This window comes from Crocuta crocuta, unplaced genomic scaffold (genome assembly GCF_008692635.1).
Source record: "Crocuta crocuta isolate KB4526 unplaced genomic scaffold, BGI_CrCroc_1.0 scaffold35, whole genome shotgun sequence".
Lineage (NCBI taxonomy): Eukaryota > Metazoa > Chordata > Mammalia > Carnivora > Hyaenidae > Crocuta > Crocuta crocuta.
The window spans coordinates 5111912-5132157 of NW_027530625.1; the positions used below are offsets into that span (position 1 = coordinate 5111912).

General features: G+C 52.7%; 1 protein-coding gene across 1 annotated transcript in view; it reads left to right on the top strand.

Moving 5' to 3' along the window:
* DNM1 (dynamin 1) overlaps positions 1 to 20246 on the top strand; it is a 44312-nt gene that overhangs the window by 14127 nt on the left and 9939 nt on the right. The window contains 10 exon segments of the mRNA XM_077768307.1: positions 19 to 117; positions 215 to 375; positions 1423 to 1761; positions 1930 to 1997; positions 3130 to 3268; positions 11353 to 11439; positions 14891 to 14961; positions 15155 to 15206; positions 15412 to 15423; positions 17869 to 17982. Of these exon segments, the coding sequence (XP_077624433.1) occupies positions 19 to 117; positions 215 to 375; positions 1423 to 1761; positions 1930 to 1997; positions 3130 to 3268; positions 11353 to 11439; positions 14891 to 14961; positions 15155 to 15206; positions 15412 to 15423; positions 17869 to 17982 (1142 nt within the window).

The window sequence follows — 20246 nt, forward strand, 5'->3', positions numbered from 1 at the left end:
CCCCCCCCCCCCCCCCAGGCCAGCGCACCATCGGGGTCATCACCAAGCTGGACCTGATGGACGAAGGCACAGATGCCCGTGATGTGCTGGAGAACAAACTGCTTCCCCTGCGCAGAGGTGGGCCGGCTCCCCTCCTGCCCCGCCCCACCCACCCTTCCCTGTCACCCCACCCCGTGCAAGCCTGGTTGCCCCTGACTTGGACCCCCTTCCACAGGCTACATCGGGGTGGTGAACCGAAGCCAGAAGGACATTGATGGCAAAAAGGACATCACCGCGGCTTTGGCCGCTGAACGCAAGTTCTTCCTCTCCCACCCGTCCTACCGCCACTTGGCTGACCGCATGGGCACGCCTTACTTGCAGAAGGTCCTCAACCAGGTAGGACCCCAGGCCTGGGGAAACCAGCATGAGGACAGAATCATTTACATGTGTTTTGTGAGAGTGACCAACAGAGGTTAGCGTCGGTATCATGCGTCTGACCTGAGACCCAGAAAACAAAGCAACTTGCCCACAGCGCCACCATGAGGTAGCACCAGGGCTTTGCTGACTTTTCCTGACCGGGGCCTGGAAAGGGAGCCCTGAGCCCCTGCGGGTGAAGAGACCACTCAGACCTTGTGTGGAGGGTGACACTGACAAGGGCTTGGGTTTGGGGGCCATTACTAGAGTGTACTTGGCCGAAGACCGTGCTTCCTTCTGAAATGGAAAGAGGCCCATCTGGAGACAGGGATGGGCGATCCCAGGGTCTTCCCTAGGATGTTTCTCCATCTGGAATGGAGCTTCCAGAACCGAGGCATGTGTGTATGTGCGTATGTGTGTGTGTGATGATGGAAGGGAGGCAGTGGGGAAAGCAGGATGGTGTAGGGGCAGAAGTGGGGACTCTGGAAGCCACAGACCTGGCACTCGAGCTCTCTGAACCTCTATTTCTGCACCTGTAAAATCGTCGTGATGGTAATAAGGCCCTGATTCATAAGATCATTGTGCAGCTTCAGGGAGATACTGTGTGTGGGGACCTAGCCAGAGGGAGCCCCAGAAAGTGAGACTTCCCTCAAGGGAGGCCTAAACCCAGAGGGTACAAGGGGGCGGCCCCCCAGCCATCCCCGCCCCAGACACATTTATTTGGCCCCCATGGTGTCTAAAAATATTGTTAATCAAAAATCAGGTAATTTCAAATAAAAATCTAGACTTCTGGCTTCTATTGAAAATTGTGTTATTCATAACGCTCATGAATTTAGTTAATACACCCACTACTGTATGCCAGGCCCTGCCCTGGGCAGCTTTCCTTCTCATGGGCAGGGCGATGGCCGCCTTCATCAGTTCTTAACCTGACCACACCCACAGGCTCCCTGGCATCCTGGTCCCTGCTTGGTCCTGGGGGCATCTGCCGGTGGTGCCCACGGCCTTAACCCTTGTCTCATCCCGCCCCAGCAACTGACCAACCACATCCGGGACACCCTGCCAGGGCTTCGGAACAAGCTGCAGAGCCAGCTACTGTCCATCGAGAAGGAGGTGGAGGAGTACAAGAACTTCCGGCCTGATGACCCCGCGCGCAAGACCAAGGCTCTGTTGCAGTGAGGCCCTCTCCCGAGTCCTGACTCCCGGGCACTGAGCTGCCCCTCCAGCACGGGGTTCGCCCAGGGCGCCCTCCACTAGGCTACTGACGTCACACCANAGGGCTCAGGGGACCAGATCGACACCTATGAACTGTCAGGGGGAGCCCGCATCAACCGGATCTTCCATGAGCGCTTCCCCTTTGAGCTAGTCAAGGTAGGACAGTCTCCCCAGGGGCGGGGGGCGGGGCTTAGAACTACCCGCCCTTCCCCCAGGACTTTCACACCAATCTTTGCTGACCTGGCACCCAGCCTTGGGTGTGGGGCGTTGGCCTTCCAGGGAGGAGGAAGGCCCTGACCAGCTGTCTCTCGCTCTCCCACACAGATGGAGTTTGATGAGAAGGAGCTCCGAAGAGAGATCAGCTACGCCATCAAGAATATCCACGGCATTAGGCACGTATTGGGACTGGGGAAGGGGGCTGAGCCCTGGAAGGCAGGGGCTGTAGTGCGAAGGCACAGGGAGCGATGAAGTGAGCCGCCCTCAGGAAGGACCAAGAGCTCTGGTCCCCAGTCCCCTCAACCCCTTCTGGCTCCCAGCTCTAATGGGCTGGAGCTGGGGGAGGTGGACGGGAGGCCTGGGCCCCTCCCTCCGCAACCTGCTGTCCTTCTTTGCTGCCCCTGGGAGCAGGGTCTGGAGGCTGGACCAGGTGGGCAGAGCCCAGGACGTAGGTGGCTGAGGCCTGGGCCCGTGCCCATCCTCAGGATGAGATAGCTTCTCTCCGCCGCCCCCCCTCCCCCCTCCCGCCGTCCTATCCAGGTAGCAGCACAAAGCTGCCAGACCACTGGGGAGGGCCTGGGATGGAGCATCGAGGTGTTGCTCTGAGTCCTTTTATGATAAGACAGGGCCTCTCAACCTCCAGATCCTCCTGTCGTCCCATTAGTCTAAAGTGGGCCCCATTCCACACCACTCTCCTCCTTCTAGCTAACCCCACTGCCTTTGGAACAGGAAGGGGGAACTGGGAAAAAAAAAAAAAGCTTAGCCCCCTTCAAGGACCCAGATCGACACTGTTCATTCGACAAGAAAATTTAAAGCAGCTGCTACGTGCCAGGCAGTGAACAAGACCAAAATGTCCCTGCTTTTATACAGGTTCAATTCCAAGGTTTGGTATGGAATTTACAGACTGATAACTGCATTGGCCAAGGCACAGAAAAAAAAAAAAAATCTCACTCCTCATCTTAAAATAAAATGTTTTATTCCCAGAAAGGCTCTTAAAGAGAACTCAGTTTGGCATTTTTCATACCATTTCTGGCCATAGAACCTTTATTATGAACAGAATCTTAAGAGGAAGCTGGACGTATATGACAATTATAAGCAGACCTTGTCTTGCCCCAAAGAGCATCAATGGAAAGTACTTCGTTCGAATCTCTCCTGCCCATTATACAGATAAGGACACTGGAGCCCAGAGAGGGGTAGTGGGAAGACCCTGAGGGCAGAGTTCAGGGGGTCGGGGTGGGGCCCTGACCTGGCACTCCTGGTGCCAGCTGGCCTGTGACACTGTGCCCTTCTCCCGTTCCGGGCGTTCAGAACGGGGCTCTTTACCCCAGACATGGCCTTTGAGACCATTGTGAAAAAGCAGGTGAAGAAGATCCGAGAACCGTGTCTCAAGTGTGTGGACATGGTTATCTCGGAGCTAATCAGCACGGTTAGACAGTGCACCAAGAAGGTAACCCGGTGGCCCNTAGACCAAGATGGGGGGGGCCTCTCTGAGGGGGCCTTACCCACCCCCTGGCCCCCAGACAGGTGTGATGGTGGCTATTGTCCTAAGCGCCCACCAAGAGCTCCCCCAGCTCAGGGAAAATAGGCCTTGAAGGGCCCCAGGCCCCCTTCCTGCTCTCAGAGGTGAGGTCATCTCCGGGGGCTTCAGGGAGAGGACTTGGGGACACCTTGGCCCTGCAGACAGATGAGTTACAGGACCCACTTGGGTGCTGCTCTGGGGATCTGGATGGTCAGAGGGGTGCAGAGGACCCAGGTCTGGCAGGTACCTGACTCCCCACTCGTCCTTCATCGGCCCCCATTCTCACGCCAGCCTCACTCAGGACCCTGTCCTTCCCTTACATCCACATCCAACCTTCCAGGGACAGAACCCTCTTCCATCTGTTGTGTCATCTGAGCCTCACAGAACCACCCAAGGAGGGCAGGGTGGGGCAGGGAGGATGGCACCCATGTCACAGCAGGAAAACCGAGGCTTAGGAGATCAAGCGACTTGTCCAAGGTCATATGAGCTAGCAGGTGGCAGAGCTGTTACTCAAAGCCAAGGCTTTGGACTCCAAATCCAGTGCTTGTTTGATTCCACCCCTAGCCTCCTTTCCTTTCCTCTCCCCACTACTGCCCTGGCCCCTCTCTACAACCACCTCCACTCTTTCTGTCTTTCCTCTTCTCTCTTTCTGTCTTTTCCAGCTGAGATCTCCAGACCCTTTTGGGAGAGAGGCAAAGGATGCCCCTTTCGGAGAAAGGGAAGGGCAGGAGTTGAGTAGGGAGCTGGAGAGTGGAGGTCAGGCAGCTACCCTGCAACTCCAGGAGGCATTGTCTGCACCACAGTCTATGCAAATGGAGCCCCCTGGAGTTTTGCAGTGCACGGCCTGGGCAGCTGCATGTAGTAATCCCGGTCTAGGTACAGAACCGTGCTGGGCTTTGGAGTTGGGAGGAAGTGAATGCAGGAGGTGCTGGCAAACCTAGAACTGAATAGAATGGGTGGGTGGGGTCCTGGCCTGGGTCAGCCCCTTAGGAGGACCCAAGGCTAGGACAATGATAGCTTTGGAAAAGACAGAGAGGGCCGGCTCAGTGTAGCTGGGGTGGGGAGTGCACCAAGCCCTGGGGAGAGGATCTGAACTCTGTAAGGGGCCTTGTGTGGAGCAAGGGCTTGGTCCCTCAGAAGCCCCCACCCTCACCCCATACCCACAGAGCCCTTCAAGATACTTGGCAGCACCTGGGAGGTGCCGACCCTGGGGGGCGGTAGGGAGGGCCGGTGCCACGCTCACATTGTCTTCTGTTCTCTCCTTCTCTGTGTCGGTGTCTCTCTCTTTTCCCCCATGCCTGTGCCATCCTCCATTCCTAAATCCTGGCTCTGCTTGGCTTTCATTCCCTCTCCTCCCGGCCCCGCCCATGGCTGCTCCTCCCCCTGTCCCCTCCTCCTCCCCGGGTGCAGGACGGGCCTCTTCACACCTGACCTCGCTTTTGAAGCCACAGTGAAAAAGCAGGTGCACAAGCTCAAAGAGCCCAGTATCAAGTGTGTGGATATGGTAGTCAGTGAGCTCACGGCCACCATCAGAAAGTGTAGCGAAAAGGTATGACGGCCACCAGGGCGGGGCTGGGCCTGGCCGTCCCTTCCTCATGGCCAGGGACTCCTGTGGGCAGAACCATCTGCTGAGCAGGCCTGGCAGCGTCTCGGCCACCCACGTGGACCCAAACGCCTGTGCTGGGCCGGTGATCCCGGCCCCTTAAGTTTCATGCCAACTTATCACCCTGGGTCTGTTTGAATTCATGGTCCTTTTAGGCCCCCATCTCTGCCAGTAGACTGCCCCAACCCCTGCATCCTCAGTGGCCCCTTTTCGCCAATAAGAATGACAGTGGCGACAATGATAAGGGGATGGCTGATATTTATTGGGCACCTACTGTGTGCCATGCACTGAGCTAAGTGCTTATCCTTTTTATCTCACTTAAGCCTCTCAACAACCCTAAGAAACGGGTCGTATTATCCCCATTTTACAGATGAATAAACTGAGTCTCAGACAAGAAGAGCAGAATGGGATTCCGATTTAGGAAAGCTGAGGGAGTCGACCTGGGATCAGGGCCTCCTGGGGTGGGGGAGCTATCCCAGTTCCTTAAAACAAATTTGCCTAAAAGCATGTTGGATTACTCGCTTTCTAGTAATCCATAGGCGTTCGACAGGGTCAGCCTCTTTTGGGTCTGTGACCTTTTAGATGCCTTCTTCCTATTTGTCTAGTTTGGGGCATTTTGAGGATTTTTAGCCAGATCTTTGGAACACAGTTCTTCCCAGGGAGCCAATGAGAATCAGTTGCCTGGGGGAACCTTTCCAGAATCCAAATGCCCCTGCCCAGCTGGCTGAATCAGAATCTCAGGGAGAGCCCAGCCTCACCTGTACTTAAAAAAGCTCCCAGTGCTGGGAGGTGGGGGCCCTTCTGCCCCAACTCCATGTTTCAAGTAAGCGGGTTTTCTTGGCTCGTGCATAACTAGTCCCGTGCACCTCTCTAGTTATCCTCTCTCACTTTGCCCATTTTCGTGCCTAATGCAGACAGTAATTAGCATCCACTCCATCCCCGTTTCAGGTGGAATAAAATCTGGGCTAGACTCCCCACTGCATGGTATTTACCACAACATCTGAGTCACGGTCCCTCTGCACCTTGAATACTAAGCAACACAATCTTACTTTTGTTAAAATTTTTAAGATACCTAGTTTATTTTAAGCTGCCTCAAATCTGTTTACAAAAGAAGACAAGATATAACTACATTTAAAATTTTTTTAATTAAAAAAAATGTTTTTAACGTTTATTTGTTTTTGAGAGACAGAGAGAGACAGAGCATAAGTGGGGGTGGGGCAGAGGGAGAGGCAGACAGAATCCAAAGCAGGCTTCAAGCTCCGAGCTCCAAGCTCTCAGCACAGAGCTCAATGCGGGGCTCAAACTCACGCACCATGAGATCATGACCTGAGCCAAAGTCAGACGCTTAACTGACTGAGCCACCCAGGGGCCCCAACCACATTTCTTTTAAGCTTTGGCTTTTAATTGTAAAACGGATACATTCTCTGTATAAAAATGTTGGTGAATGCCAAAGCTTAAAAAGAAGGCCACCTCCCTCCCTTTCCAGGGAGCCCCTGTGGAGGATTTTGTACATTTCTTGCAAGTACACTCCTTACAAAAAGAAAGAAAGAAAGAAAGAAAGAGAAAATGAAATGATCAGTATTGATTTTGTTCTGATCATACATGATTGTTATAAAAATATCCAACAGCCCAGAGAAAGCAAGTCCCTATAATTGAACAACTCTAAAGATAAGGCAAGACAAGATAAGAGAAGATAGGTGTCCCACCCTCCCTAACTAATTACATACATATGCCATGTAACCTAAATGGGATCATACCACACACACTGACTCGGGAACTCTTTTTTTTTTTTTTTTACCGAGCAGTGTGTAATAGAATCCTTATATGTAACTATAGGAAGATACGTACCCTTGAACTACTGAACCGTATTCACTATAGAAACATGCCATGATCTACATACTGAATATCCTATTGACGTTTAGATTGTTTCAAACTTTTTTTTCTTTTACAAACGGTGCTGCAGTGAACATCCTTATGGATGTATTTGTAATATATATCCTGTCGTTTCTTCTTCTTCTTTTTTTAAATGTTTATTTATTTTGAGAGAGAGAGAGGGAGAGAGAGAATCCTAAGCAGGCTTCACGCGGTCAGCGCAGAGCCCGACATGGGGCTTGATCTCACAAACTGTGACATCATGACCTGAGCGGATATGAAGAGCTGGATGCTTAACCGGCTGAGCCTCTCAGGTGCCTCTCCTGTTGTTTCTTTAGAGCGAATTTCTAGACAGAGAATTTGCCTAGTTGAGGATTATGAGCATTCACAATTTTGGTAACTTTCACAAGATTGCTCTCCAGAAAGTTTTACCTATTTATTCCTCCAAGCCTTTTTTTCTATATGTAGGCTTATTTACTGTTAGCTAGTCACACTGTAAATTTATTAACATTCTGCTTTTTCTGTTAGTAACACACATTTTGGGGGGTATTATCACATAGACTACATAAACATTTTGTAGTGGCTGCGTGGTACTCTACTGTAAAGATTTATCATGGTTTACACAACAGTTTTTCTACTGGTGAACATTTAAATTGTCTCCAGTTTTTCAATATTATAAATAATCTGACAGTGAACACCTTTTAAAAAAATATTTCTGAGCGAGAGAGAGACAGAGAGAGCATGAGCAGGGGAGGGGCAGAGAGAGAGGGAGACACAGAATCCGAAGCAGGTTCCAGGCTCTGAGCTGTCAGCACAGAACCCAACGCAGGGCTCAAACTCTGTGAACTTCGAGATCATGACCTGAGCCCAGGTTGGTTGCCCAACCAACTGAGCCCCCCAGGTGCCCCCCTCCTTTTTAAAAGTAAGCTCTACACCCAGCGTGGGGCTTGAACTCACAATCCCGAGAACAAGTGTCACAGGCTCCACCGGTTAAGCCACCCAGGCACCCCTGAACATCCTTATCTATTAATGTGTTTACTTTTGTGTCTCTAGGATTTTTTTCCTTAGGATAGATTCCTAGAAGACAGATTACTAGATACAAACATTTAAAAACTATGAAACACTCTGCTGAATTGCATTCCAAAAAAAGAGCAGTAATTATCATAAATGGTAAAATTTGGAAACAACCCACATATCCATCAAGAGGGGATCAATTATGTAAAGTATCGCTCAGTCAATGACAGACTATATGTTAGAAGGGCAAGGCACATTTATTTCCATTCACAGGTCTCTCTACAGTGTACTGTGGGGGGAAAAAAGCAGGTTTCAGAAGACAATGTATATTTGGGGGAGGAAATAATATATACAAATAATAAAATTTCAAAGGCACAGTCACCAAATTGCTGTTATTTTAAGAGAGGGCTAGGAAAATGGGCATTTTCCCATTTCCACTTTGAAAATTTTAGTCTTACAGTGAGTCTGTAGATTTTTGTCAGGAGGAACATGGATCAATAAAAACTTTAAAGAAGAAAGCTTAGGGGCGCCTGGGTGGCTCAGTCAGTTAAGCGTCCGACTTTGGCTCAGGTCATGATCTGATGGCTCATGGGTTCGAGCCCCGCATCGGGCTCTGTGCTGACAGCTCAGAGCCTGGAGCCTGTCTTCGGATTCTGTGTCTCCCTCTCCCTCTCTCTCTCTCTCTCTGACCCTCCCCTGCTCATGCTGTCTCTCTCTCTCTCTCAAAAATAAATAAAACATTAAAAAAATAAAGAGGAAAGCTTATATATTATTTATTTCTAAAGTTTATTTACTTTGAGAGAGGAAGAGCGAGTGGGGGAGGGACAGAGAGAGAGGGAGAGAATCCCAAGCAGGCTCCACACTGTCAGCACAGAGCCCAAAACGGGGCTCAGTCCCATGAATCATGAGATCAGGACCTGAACTGAAACCAAGAGTTGGACGCTCAACTGACTGAGCCACCCAGGTGCCCCATAAATTACTTCTAAAAATTTTTGCCTTTTGACTCATTTAACAAGTAGTAATTATCTTTTTTCTTTGCATGGCAAAATTCACCCATCTTCACCTGTTTTTTTCTTCCCCATGTCTTCTAAGTTTAGCAAGGCACCCCTGACAGAGGCTTCTAAATAGTCAGCTCTATTCCCAGGCTTGCTGGGATTGCAACTTTCCTCTCTGGAGGAAATCTAAAGTTTAATGTCGCATGTGGGGCGTACTGTACTGCTCAGTCTCTCAACAACCCTAAGAGGGAAGGCACTGTTACTACGCCATTTTACGCATGGAGAAATCAAGGCTCGGAGAGGTTGCAGTCACTTTTTTAAGGACAGTCGGCAGGGCAGGGGCTGGCTTTGAAACAAGAGTCATGTGGCTCTGGGGCCTGCGTCCTTGGCCACTAACTCGTGGGCTCCAAGCTGACCGCCCCACTCACTCGGCCAAGGACTGAGAGAGAAATGTTCCATTTTAAAAACTGGCTAAAAGTCCTGGAAATACTCCGAGGCAGCCAGAATGGAAAAAGATGCTCAAAGGGAACAGAACTCCTCAAAGAGGCTGAGGTTGCCCCGTCATGTGTGACACGTGGAAAACTTGACAAATATAACGTCCAGGCGGTTAGTGGGAGAACCGGCCATGGTCTTTGGCAAATTGCAGCCCCCCTCTCTGCCCCCACCCCACCCCTGCCCCCGCCCCGCCGGGGGAGGGAGCACTCGGGACCACCTCAGAGGAAGCCTTCCGCCGCTGGTGACTCAGTCCTGAATCTCTGCCCCAAGTTGGAGACTTCGAGAAGTAGGAGCCCCTCTTCGGGCCTCATGGGGCAGCGGGGCCACCAGGCCCGTCCAGCCAGTGTTCGTTTTGAAGCCCCAGGTCTCAGGCTACGTCTCCCCCAGGTCCCCTGTGCTTGGCCACATCAGCCACACCTTGGCATAGCCATGGGATGGCCCAGGGCGGAGGCGGGAACGGCCCATCTCACGTCTGCCTCTCCTGGTCATCCAAGGTGCCACTTTCTTCCCCATCTTCTTGCCTCTCCCCCTGCCCCCCGCCTATCTCCTTAGCCTCCATCTTGCCCTCAGAATCACTAGCTGTGACCCGGGCATGCTAACCTCCAGGTCTCTTCCCACATAGGAGGATCCACCTGAGGGCCCTGACCCAGGCATGGGCAGAGGGACAGGACTGACTTGAGGTTGGCCCTACCTGGGTCCCACGTGACCACCAAGTGGGGAGGACAGGCCAGCGGGACTCGAGGTTCCTGTGGGAGGGTCCCCATCATCAGCTCAGCGAGGCCCCCTCCCTGAGGAGGAGCTTGTTCATGAGCCAGAGGAAGCGATGTCCACTCACCCTGGCAAGGAGGGCAAAGACATCCATCCTTCATTCATTCTCTCTTTCCTTCAACGTGCTCTCTTTGAGCCCCAGCCTCATGCCTGGACCTGCCCCTGCCCTCAGGGCAATCGCAATCCAGTTGGTGGGCTGGGTGGGGGGTGGGGGAGCACAGAGAGGCCCCTAACTCAGCTCTTGGGGTGGTCAGGGCAGGCTTCCTGGAGGAGGTGGCATCCAACGGTCTTGAAGGAGAATGAAGCAGCCTGGGCCGAGCTGAGGGCAGAGTTCACAGGCAGAGGGAGAAGGGTTTGGAGCACCTTCCCCTTCGTCCTCAGTTGACAAAAGCTGGAGGGAAATGGGTGCTGCTGAGCCCCTACCCCAGTGCTGTGGGGTAGAGACAGGCCGGCTGGCCAGCGCGGAGCTGGGCGGACAAGGCTGGGGATGATGGTGCCAGGCCGGGGCATGCAAAGGGAGGCAAAACTGGGTGGATCCTACCAAGGGGGCCCGGGGCCCAGTCAGGCCCCCGCGGGGTACTGCTCATGCTGCTGGCACCCCCCCCTCCGCATGCCGCCCACCCTGTGCCCTCGCATGTCCTGCCTGTGGGCTCCCGCATGTCCTGTCTGTGCCTGCTTGTTTCCCCTGCCCCCCACCCCCCCAGCTCTGACGGGACTACTGCCTGTCCCCAGCCCGACTCAGGAGGCCAACTGGCACCTTGGGCCCTGCCCTCCCCAGACTCTTCCTGGATAGGAATCTCGAGGCTGTTCTCCGCCCAATTCCCCACCTGACTGTCCCTCCAGGCTTTGGGGAGGACAAGGGGTAGCCCCGAGGGTCAGCGAAAGCTTTGGGAGCTACAGGCCCCCCAAACAAAGGCCTCAATCGAACAGTCTGTTTCCGAGGTGGCAGAGCAGGCTGAGCCCCGGGGCATTTCTGCCCATGGGACCCGCCCTCCCCCGAAGCTGCCCCAGTAGGCCAGTGAAGAGGGCCTGGGACCAGAAAGACCCTTGAATTGCCATTTGGATCCTACACTTGGGGGAAAGGGTGGCCTTGGCTTGGTGCCTTCAGCTTCCTGGGACCCCCAGGCCTCTCTTCCCCTCATCTCGGGCATTCTGTGTGTGCCTCCCACCCCACGCCCCTGGATCCCTGGATTCTGGTGGGGTGGGGGTGCTCCCCGCCGGTTCCCCCTGTGTACGTGGCTCTCTCCCCTCCCGCCCCTCCCCAGCTCCAGCAGTACCCCCGCCTACGGGAGGAGATGGAGCGCATCGTGACTACCCACATCCGGGAGCGCGAGGGTCGCACCAAGGAGCAGGTGAGTCCCTCCTGCCCCTCGGGTTCTCCTCCTCCTTCCCATTTTGTCTCTTCTTCTTCTTTTTTTTTAATTAAAATTTTAATGTTTTATTTATTCTTGAGAGAGAGACAGAGCATGAACAGTGGAGGGACAGAGTGAGAGAGGGACACAGAATCCGAAGCAGGCTCCAGGCTCTGAGCTGTCAGCACAGAGCCTGACACAGGGTTCAAACTCACGAGCCATGAGATCATGACCTGAGATGAAGTCAGACACTTAACCCACTGAACCATCGGGCTCCCCTCTGCTTCTCTTTTTTATTGTGGTAAAATATGTATAACATGAAATTTACTATTTTAACCATCTTTAAGCATGCAGTTCAGTGGCCTTAAGTACATTCACAGTGTCACACAGCCATCACCACCATCTGTCTCCAGAACTTTTCCATCTGCCCAAACTGAAGTTCATCAAACAGCGACTTGCCATCCCCTGCTCCCCACCAGCCCCTGGCAACCACGTTCTACTTTGTGTATCTGTGAATTTGACTTCTCTAGGTAGCTCGTATGGGTGGAAGCTTCCAACAATTGTCCTAGTTTCTTTTAATTCCAGTTCTTTTTTGTTAGCTTGTTTATTTATTTTTGAGAACTAAAGAGAGATAAGAGAGAGAGAGCATGAGCAGGGAAGGGCAGAGAGAGAGAGAGAGAGAGAGAGAACTCCAAGCAGGCTTGGAGCTACCAGCACAGAGTCTGAGGTGGGGCTCGATCTCATGAACCTCTGAGATCATGACCTGAGCCAAAACCAAGAGTCAGACACTTAACTGACTGAGCCTCTCCGGCACCCCAACAATTGTCCTTTTGTGTCAAGTTTATGTTACTTAGCACAATCTCCTCAAGGTTCATCTATATTGCAACAGATGTCAAAATTTCCTCCCATTGTAAGTCTCAATAATATTCCATTGCACACTTACACCACATAGTGTTTATCCATTTGGGTTGTTTCCACCTTCTGGCTCTTATGAATAATGCTTCTATGAACATTAGTGTGCAAATGTCTCTTTGAGACCCTGATTCCAATTTTGGGGGTATATTTCCAGAAGTGGGATGGCTGAATCCTTTGGTAATTCTATAGTTAACTTTTTGAGGAGCCGCCATATTGTTTTCCATACCGTTTACTGGAGCTGCGCCCTCTTACATTTCCACCGTCTCCTTCTCAACCTTCTGGCAGTCTGTCCTCTGGTCATTTCTCTTTGGGCCTCCCTCTCTATATATTCTATTTCTCTGAGTCACCATATACCTGTCATAGCCACACTCTCTTCCTTTTATGTAGTCATTTATCAAGTATTCATTCATTCATTCAATCACAAACATGGTCACTGAATGCTGCCTCTGAGCCTGGAGGAGCAGAGATGAGAAGGCTCCCTCACAGCCCTCACGAGGCTCATGGGCGAGTCCTCCTTACTCATCCCTCAGTCATCCTTCTGTCTATACTGACCTCTGGCTCCCAATTCCCAGCGTCCCCTCCTCACCCACCCCTTCTCCGTGATGGTGCTGTCCACATCTTTGTCTGGATGTGTTGTGTTTCTGAATCCTTATGGATCTCTTTAACTACAAAAGTGATAAATACTTAATAAAATATTCAGTCAGTATAGAAGTAATTACAAGTAAGTATTTCTTCATTCACTCTTCCCTGCCCCCAGCTCCTCCCACAAAATAACCATTATGAACAGCTTGGTGTGTTCCTTTCCGGGCCCAGGCATTTTTTTTTTCTAGGCACATACAGACTCCAGATTCTATCTTAATCTTCCATAACCACAGCCCTGCTCTGTGTCTTGCTTTTTTCCTCTACCGATAATTGTAGTAGCTAACATCTGTTGAGCCCCCATTACATGTCAGACACGTGATCTGCCTCATTTCATGTGTCTACATCACTCCTGTGAGGCAGACACACTTCATCTGTGGAGCTCAAGGCTCAGTGAGCACAGACTTATTACAGGGAGCGGTGGGGCTTGGGTCAAACCCGGAGGCGAGCATCAGGGATGTCACTCTGGGGAGCCCGTGGGGGGCTCAGTCTATTGAGCGTCTGACTTGGGCTCAGGTCATGGTCTCACGGTTTGTGGGTTCAAGCCCCACATCAGGCGCTCTGGTGTCAGCGCAGGGCCCCCTTCAGATCCTCTGTCTCCCTCTCTCTCTGCCTCTCCCCCACTCTTGCTCTCTCTCCCTCTTTCAAGAATATTTAAACAAATTTTATTTTTTCCACTTTCCACTTAAAAAAAAAAAAAAGGAATGTCATTCTAATCGTGACTTAGTTATGAATCCCATTACTCCTCACTGTTTGCAAAGGGGATCTTCCCGTGCCAGAGCTTAGAGACTGTCCTCATTCTTTTTAAAAAAATTTTAAAAGTTTACTTATTTCTTTTGAGAGAGAGAAGGCACAAGCAGGGGAGGGGCAGAGAGAAGGAGAGAGAGAATCCCAAGTAGGCTCTGCACCATCAGCTCAGAGCCTGAAGTGGGACTCGAACTCACAAACTGGGCAAGATCAAGAGTCGGACGCTGAACCGACTATACCACCCAGGCACCCCCGTCCTCATTCTTTTGAACAGTTGTAGAGTGCTTTCTTGCTTTGAGGATACCATAATTTATTTCACTTTCTGATGGCCACTGGCTTGTTTCCAATTTTTCTTTATTACAAATGACACCACACTGAACACCTTGGGACATAGATCTTTGCTCACTTGATGAGTTTATCTACTAGATCGATACATATATTTCTAGAAATGAATATGTGCATTTTATTTTATTTATTTTTAAAGTTTTTTTAATGTTCATTTATTTTTGAGACAGAGAGACAGAGCGTGAGCACGGGAGGGGCAGAGAGAGAGGGAGACACAGAATCTGAAACAGGCTCCAGGCTCTGAGCTGTCAGCGCAGAGCCTGATGCGGGGCTTGAACCCACGAACGGTGAGATCATGACCTGAGCCGAAGTCAGGTGCTTAACTGACTGAGCCACCCAGGCGCCCCTGAATATTACTAAATATTTCCAAACTACCCTCCAAGAAGGTGATACTGATTGACACTTCCACCAACAATATATGAGAATCCCTCTTCCCACAGTTGTGCCCACACTGGTCACTATCAATATTTATTATTAACTTGATAGGTTATAAAAGGGTCTCATTGTTTTAATTTACATTTCTTTATTAAGGAAGGTGAGCATCTTTTTGCATATCCTTATTGATTATATGCATTTCTTCTATGAATTATGCATTTGTGTTCTCTGACTATTTGGATTTGTTTCTTGTCAGTTTCACTTACTGCCTTGTAGGAACTCTTTTATTTATTGTGGACACGATTACTGATGCATTGATTGATTTATGATGGATCCTATATGGGCTCCAAGTAAGTTTCTTCCAGCTTGTCATGCATTTTAAAACTCTGTCATACTTTTTCTACTTGCCTGCTGACCTGTGTCCTCCAAGGTCATGCTCCTCATCGACATTGAGCTGGCTTACATGAACACCAACCATGAGGACTTCATAGGCTTTGCCAAGTGAGTGCTCCCTAGACAGAGAAGGTGATGCCTCCTGTGAATGTGCGTGTGTGTGTGTGCGCGCGCGCGCATTTGTGTGTACAGGACCCAGGCCTGCTGGGCTAACCCTCTGTGTGTGGCGCCCACTGAGCAGTGACATTGAAGCCAGGCCTCTTGAGAGAAGTTCTGAGACTCTTCCTTCTCTCCCTGTTAGTGCTCAGCAGAGGAGCAACCAAATGAACAAGAAGAAGGCTTCAGGGAACCAGGTGAGTGAACCCAGATGCCCCAGCCGGAGGGATGGAGGGTGCCGGATGGACGCCGAGCTCTGAGAGTCCCCTCCCCCGAGGGGAAGGGTCTCACAGGGGCCAGGGAGCCTGTCAGCTGCCAGCCACAAGCCTCCCACTCTGCCTCAGTAACCCTCTCTCCTCTCTCCCGATGCTTCTCGTGGTTGCTATGGTTACCTCTTTGCAGGATGAGATTCTGGTGAGTACCAGGACTGGGGCTCTTGGCTTATGTAGTGAGGGGGAGGAGGGGGCCCCTGTGTAGTGGGGATGCACAAGAGGGTAAAAGGGCACTCTGGCTTGAGCTGCTTGCACACACCAGCACATGGATGTCCACACATGCTCTTAGTCCAGAGGCAAGGCTTAGCCACACACATAGCCCATCAGCCTGTCCATCAGCACACATGAACTAAGTATGTACTGCAGGCGGAGGTAGACCATGTGGGCTGGGTGGGTGAAAATGGCTGGAGGGGGCCTGGCACTCACTAGGTGTTCCTTAAATATCTGTTGGATGGATGGACGGATAGATGGATGCATGCATAGATGAATAGATAGATAAGAGAGAAATCTGTTTTTAAGGTTGCCATCTCTACCGGAGAGTTGAGTAAAGAGATGAATGAGATGAATGAAATATCAAGAGACATATCCTTTCTTGCCTGTTCTGCCCTTCCGATCTCTGCTGAAACACTGCTTCTCATCCTCACCTGTACATACAAGCCATTGTCTGGAATTTTCCAGAGACCATAGCTTCTTTTCAACAATCTAGGTGTTTGTGTGATTATTGGCTTCATATCCATTTCCTTCTCAAACCCCATGAGGGGAAGGGCTGGGTCTCTCTTGTCCATCAGCAAATTCTCAGCCCTCGGCCCAGGGCCTGGCACACAGTAGATGCTCAATAGAATGAAGGCATTGATGAATGTAATATCCCAGGGCAATTCGGTTCAACAAACGCTCGGTGGCGTCTACACTGTGCTGACCCCTGGACACGAGTCAGACCCTAGCCTTGCCCCTTGGAGACCTGAGCCTGCAGTTGGGACCCAGGCAGGGTGGGAGCTGGGGGAGCAAGAGATGTCTGGTGCAAGGGCTCTGGTGCAGGGGGGGTTGGCAGAGCTGGGGGTGGCCGAGGGAGTACAAGGCTGCAAGTCAGAGCAGGAAGTAGCGGGACAAGGTCTGCTGGTCAGATCACCAGGTATGAAGTGCCAGGGCATGGCCTTTGGACTCAGTTTGGAAGACAGTGACGAGACACTGAGGGGATCCTCTCCGAACCCAGACAGGGTGGGCGAGGGATCGTGGGGCACCTGGCTATCTTGTTTCTGTTAAAGGCTAAGGCAGCTGCGCAGCTACTGATCCACCGTGGGACTTGGGTTCTCTGCAAGTTCATGGGGAAGCCAGAGAGGATCAAGGAAGACTCCAGGAGGGTTTTGAGGGCCTCATAAGCAGGCCTGACCCCCAGAGGGCTTTCCTGCCAGCCCCGGGCTCCTCATGTCTTCTCTGGATGCTCTTCATGTCTTCTCTGGATGCTCAGAGAAGCCAAGGAGGTCAGGGCTGGGGGACAGAGCAGAAGGCGCTCCCCCATGCTCCATATGGCCCACCGCTAGGGTCTACTTAGTAGCCTTGCCCTTGGAGTAGAATCTACAGGCCTTGGTCTATGGTGACGGCTCAAGATGGTCTTGGGGACAGCAGCTTCCTACTATGAAAAGAGACCTTTGCCTGATACTCTGGGCTCCCCGAGGTGAAGGGGCCTGTTCAATCCATGCTCAGCCCTTCCCTTTGCTCCCACTCCTGAACACCCCACTCCTGTCCAGAGCCTGGGGCCAAAGACCCGGAGAATCCTACTACTGTTGCATTCATGTATTCATGTCACAAATGATTACTGATCACTTCCTGTCTGCCAAGCACACTGCAAGGTGCTGGGATATACCAGTGAGCAAGAGAGTCCAGTTTAGCAAGACAGACATCAACAGATAATCTCTCTCTCTCTCTCTCTCTCTCTCTCTCTCTCTCTCGCTCCTTCTCTCTCTCTCACACACACACACACACACACACACACAATTTTGAATCTCAGCCATTGTCACAGAAGATTGAGCATCTGACTTGGGCTCAGGTCATGGTCTAGTGGGGGTCCTGATCCTCTGGGGGCCAGGGAGGGCCCACCTGAGAATGCGACTCCTGAGCTGACACCTGGGGGTGCATAGGAACTTGGTAGCTAACAGGAGGGGAAGTGCGTTCCAGGCAGAGGCAGCAGCAGCAGCATGGGCAAAGTCCCTGAGGTCAGAAACAAGTCTTACAATAAGGTGCATCTCAAGCTGAAAAGACATTCAGAATCACATTGCCCCATTGACCACCCCAACTCCGCTTGCACACTTTGAGCAGTGGGGAGCTCATCCCCCATGAAGGCTACCAGTCCCCTACTCAGGTGGCTCTAGCTATCAGAAGGCTCTTTACCCTGAGCCGACCTCTGCCTTCCTCCATCTTCCAGTCTGTTCACTCATGGTTCAAAACGGAGCAGGTCTGGCCCGCTCTGACCGGCCAGGGCCTCCAAGAGCTAGAGGAAGCCTGGGCTTTTGAGCACCTCTGTCTGCCTACCCCATCCTCCACAGGGAATCCAGGCCTCTGCCCACTGACCTCCTGCCCTCTCACCCCCCAGGTCATCCGGAAGGGCTGGCTGACCATCAACAATATTGGCATCATGAAGGGGGGCTCCAAGGAGTACTGGTTTGTGCTAACGGCCGAGAATCTGTCCTGGTACAAGGACGACGAGGTAAGGGAAGGGCCACCGGCCAGGGGGTGAGGTTCGGACACCGCCATGGGCTTGGAGTAGACGGAACCACCCAACAAACGGGTTTTTTAAAATCCCATCAAAGACCCTTGGATGGAGGTGGGCTGCAAGGATCCAGGCAATCCTGGGAGCTCATCCAGGCTGGCCAGAGAAGACGGCTTATCAGGATCGGGGAGCCTGGGGCTCAGCGCCCTGGAGAGGGTGGGCAGGGGTGCTGGGCACCCCCTGACCCCGCCAGCCCCGTGGCCTTCCTGTTTTCCTGCTCCAAGGGCGTGCCGCCTCCTCCGTGGCCCCCGCTGGTCTATGACACACACACGTCCAGCTGCAGACGCCCTGTTAACCCCTGCACCCCAGTCCCCCGGACTCAGTGGGGCAAGGGAGGTGCCCCAGGTGCCTCTATGCAGAAGGGCCAGGAGGGACGGGGCCCAGTCAGGGAGCCACAGAAAACCCCTCCTTGCCCACAGGGGCAGGCGGAGCTTTTGCCATCTCCCTCCCCTGACATCTCCCTCCCTTGCTGCTGGTCTCCTTTAAGAATGAGTCTATTTGGCTTCCACATCTGGATTCCAGAGGTGACCAGGGAGAATAGGGAGGGTTGGGGGGGGGGCTTGTGGTAATGAACTCCAGCTGGCCACAGAGTGGGGGAGGGGCCCTGCTTCCTGAGGAAGCTTTTAGAGGAGAGGGTGCTCTCAGTGGGGGAGTGGGGCTGGGGTGGGGGCTGTGATTTTCGTCTCCGAGCCCCCTCCTTGATCCCTGCTTCCTCCAAGTTGTCCTGGGAANNNCCTCTGTCCCCACTGGCTGGGGCGCCAAGCCATCTGGACCTCATTACCCCAACGCTGGCCTCTCCCGGAGCATGGGGCCCCTGGAAGGGATGGAGTGTGAGGTGGCGTGACGCGGGTGGGGGGGTCGCTTCCTGCTCTGTCGCTCAGGCAGGCTGCCTAGACCCCTCATGGGCTGGGGGTGCTGACTGCTGGCCCCAGAACTCCTGGTGCCCTTGTGCTGGGCTCCTTATACAGGCCAGGGGACCGTGTGACCAGGGGCTGAGGGCTACGCTGCAGGGAACTGTATCCAAGAGGGGTCCTGTCCTCCTGTGATGGGGTCTCTTTAGATTTGTGTGTACAGTCGAGTCGGGTCGTGTGTGGGAGCCGCGCGTGGGAGTTGGTGTGGGTGGGGTGGGGGTGGGCAGTGAATGCCGTGAGGTGGGGTGTGTGAGGCTGGTGGATGTTGTGGGGGGGTTGTGGGAGAGTGTTTGGGATGTAAGCATCTCGGTGTGGTTGGGGGCAGACGGTGTGTGCCTGAGGTATGACTCTGGGGTGTGTGTGCCCGTGCTGGGTGTACAAATGAAGGAGCGAGTATGTGGCAAACGGACTTGGGGAGCGAGGGTGTGCATGTGGAACATCCGAGAATACGCATGTATTTGGGACGTAAGGATGGGAGAGAGCTGGCGTTCCATTGTGAGGGTGCGTGTGTGCGCACGTGTGTGCGCTTGAGATGTGCAAGGAGCACAGATGTGGGATTTTAGTTTGGGTGTGGGAATGTATGTGCCTGAGTCGTGGGGGTGTACATGTCCAGTTGTTGAGTTCGAGTGTGTGTGCGTGTGTGTGTGTGTGCGTGCATGTGTGTGTGTGTGTTGGGTGTGAGTGGAGTTTTGCACTAGAACACCTTGGGGACATGGAGGTAGTCTGGGCTGCGGGGAGCGTGATCTGTCCCCCTCTCTACCCAGCCACCAGCCCTCTGGTCTTTGGGACTTGGGTGGCCCTCTGGGCAGATAGGCGGCTGCCCAAATCCCCAGCCCTCACTGCCCGCCCCCCAGCTTCTCAGTTCTTCCTCTGCCACCCATCAGCACCCCCATCCCGTCTCACAGCAGGGTGCCCCCCTTCCCTCTGCACCTCCTCCCAGCATCCCTCCCAACCGCCCCCCTCCAGTCCCCTGCCCCGTCTCCGGACTCCGGTTCTGGGATGGCCGTGTGGGGGTCGGTCCAGCTCTCCAGCGGCGGCGCCGAGGGTCTAACCCAGCCCAGCCTAACCAATGTGCAGACTACTGTACAATTTGGGAGTCCTGAACAGATAGTCTAAACACTGGGTAGACGGAGTGGAGGTGTCCTCTGGTCCATCCAGGCAGCAGTGTCTGTGCGTCGGGTGGGAGCTTCGGCCCCATCTCCTGGAGATCCGAGGCCCCCCAGCCCCAGCCCAGCCAGCCCGTGGTCCCCTCTCTGCTCCCGACTCCCCTTCTGCCTCCTTTGACGTGGC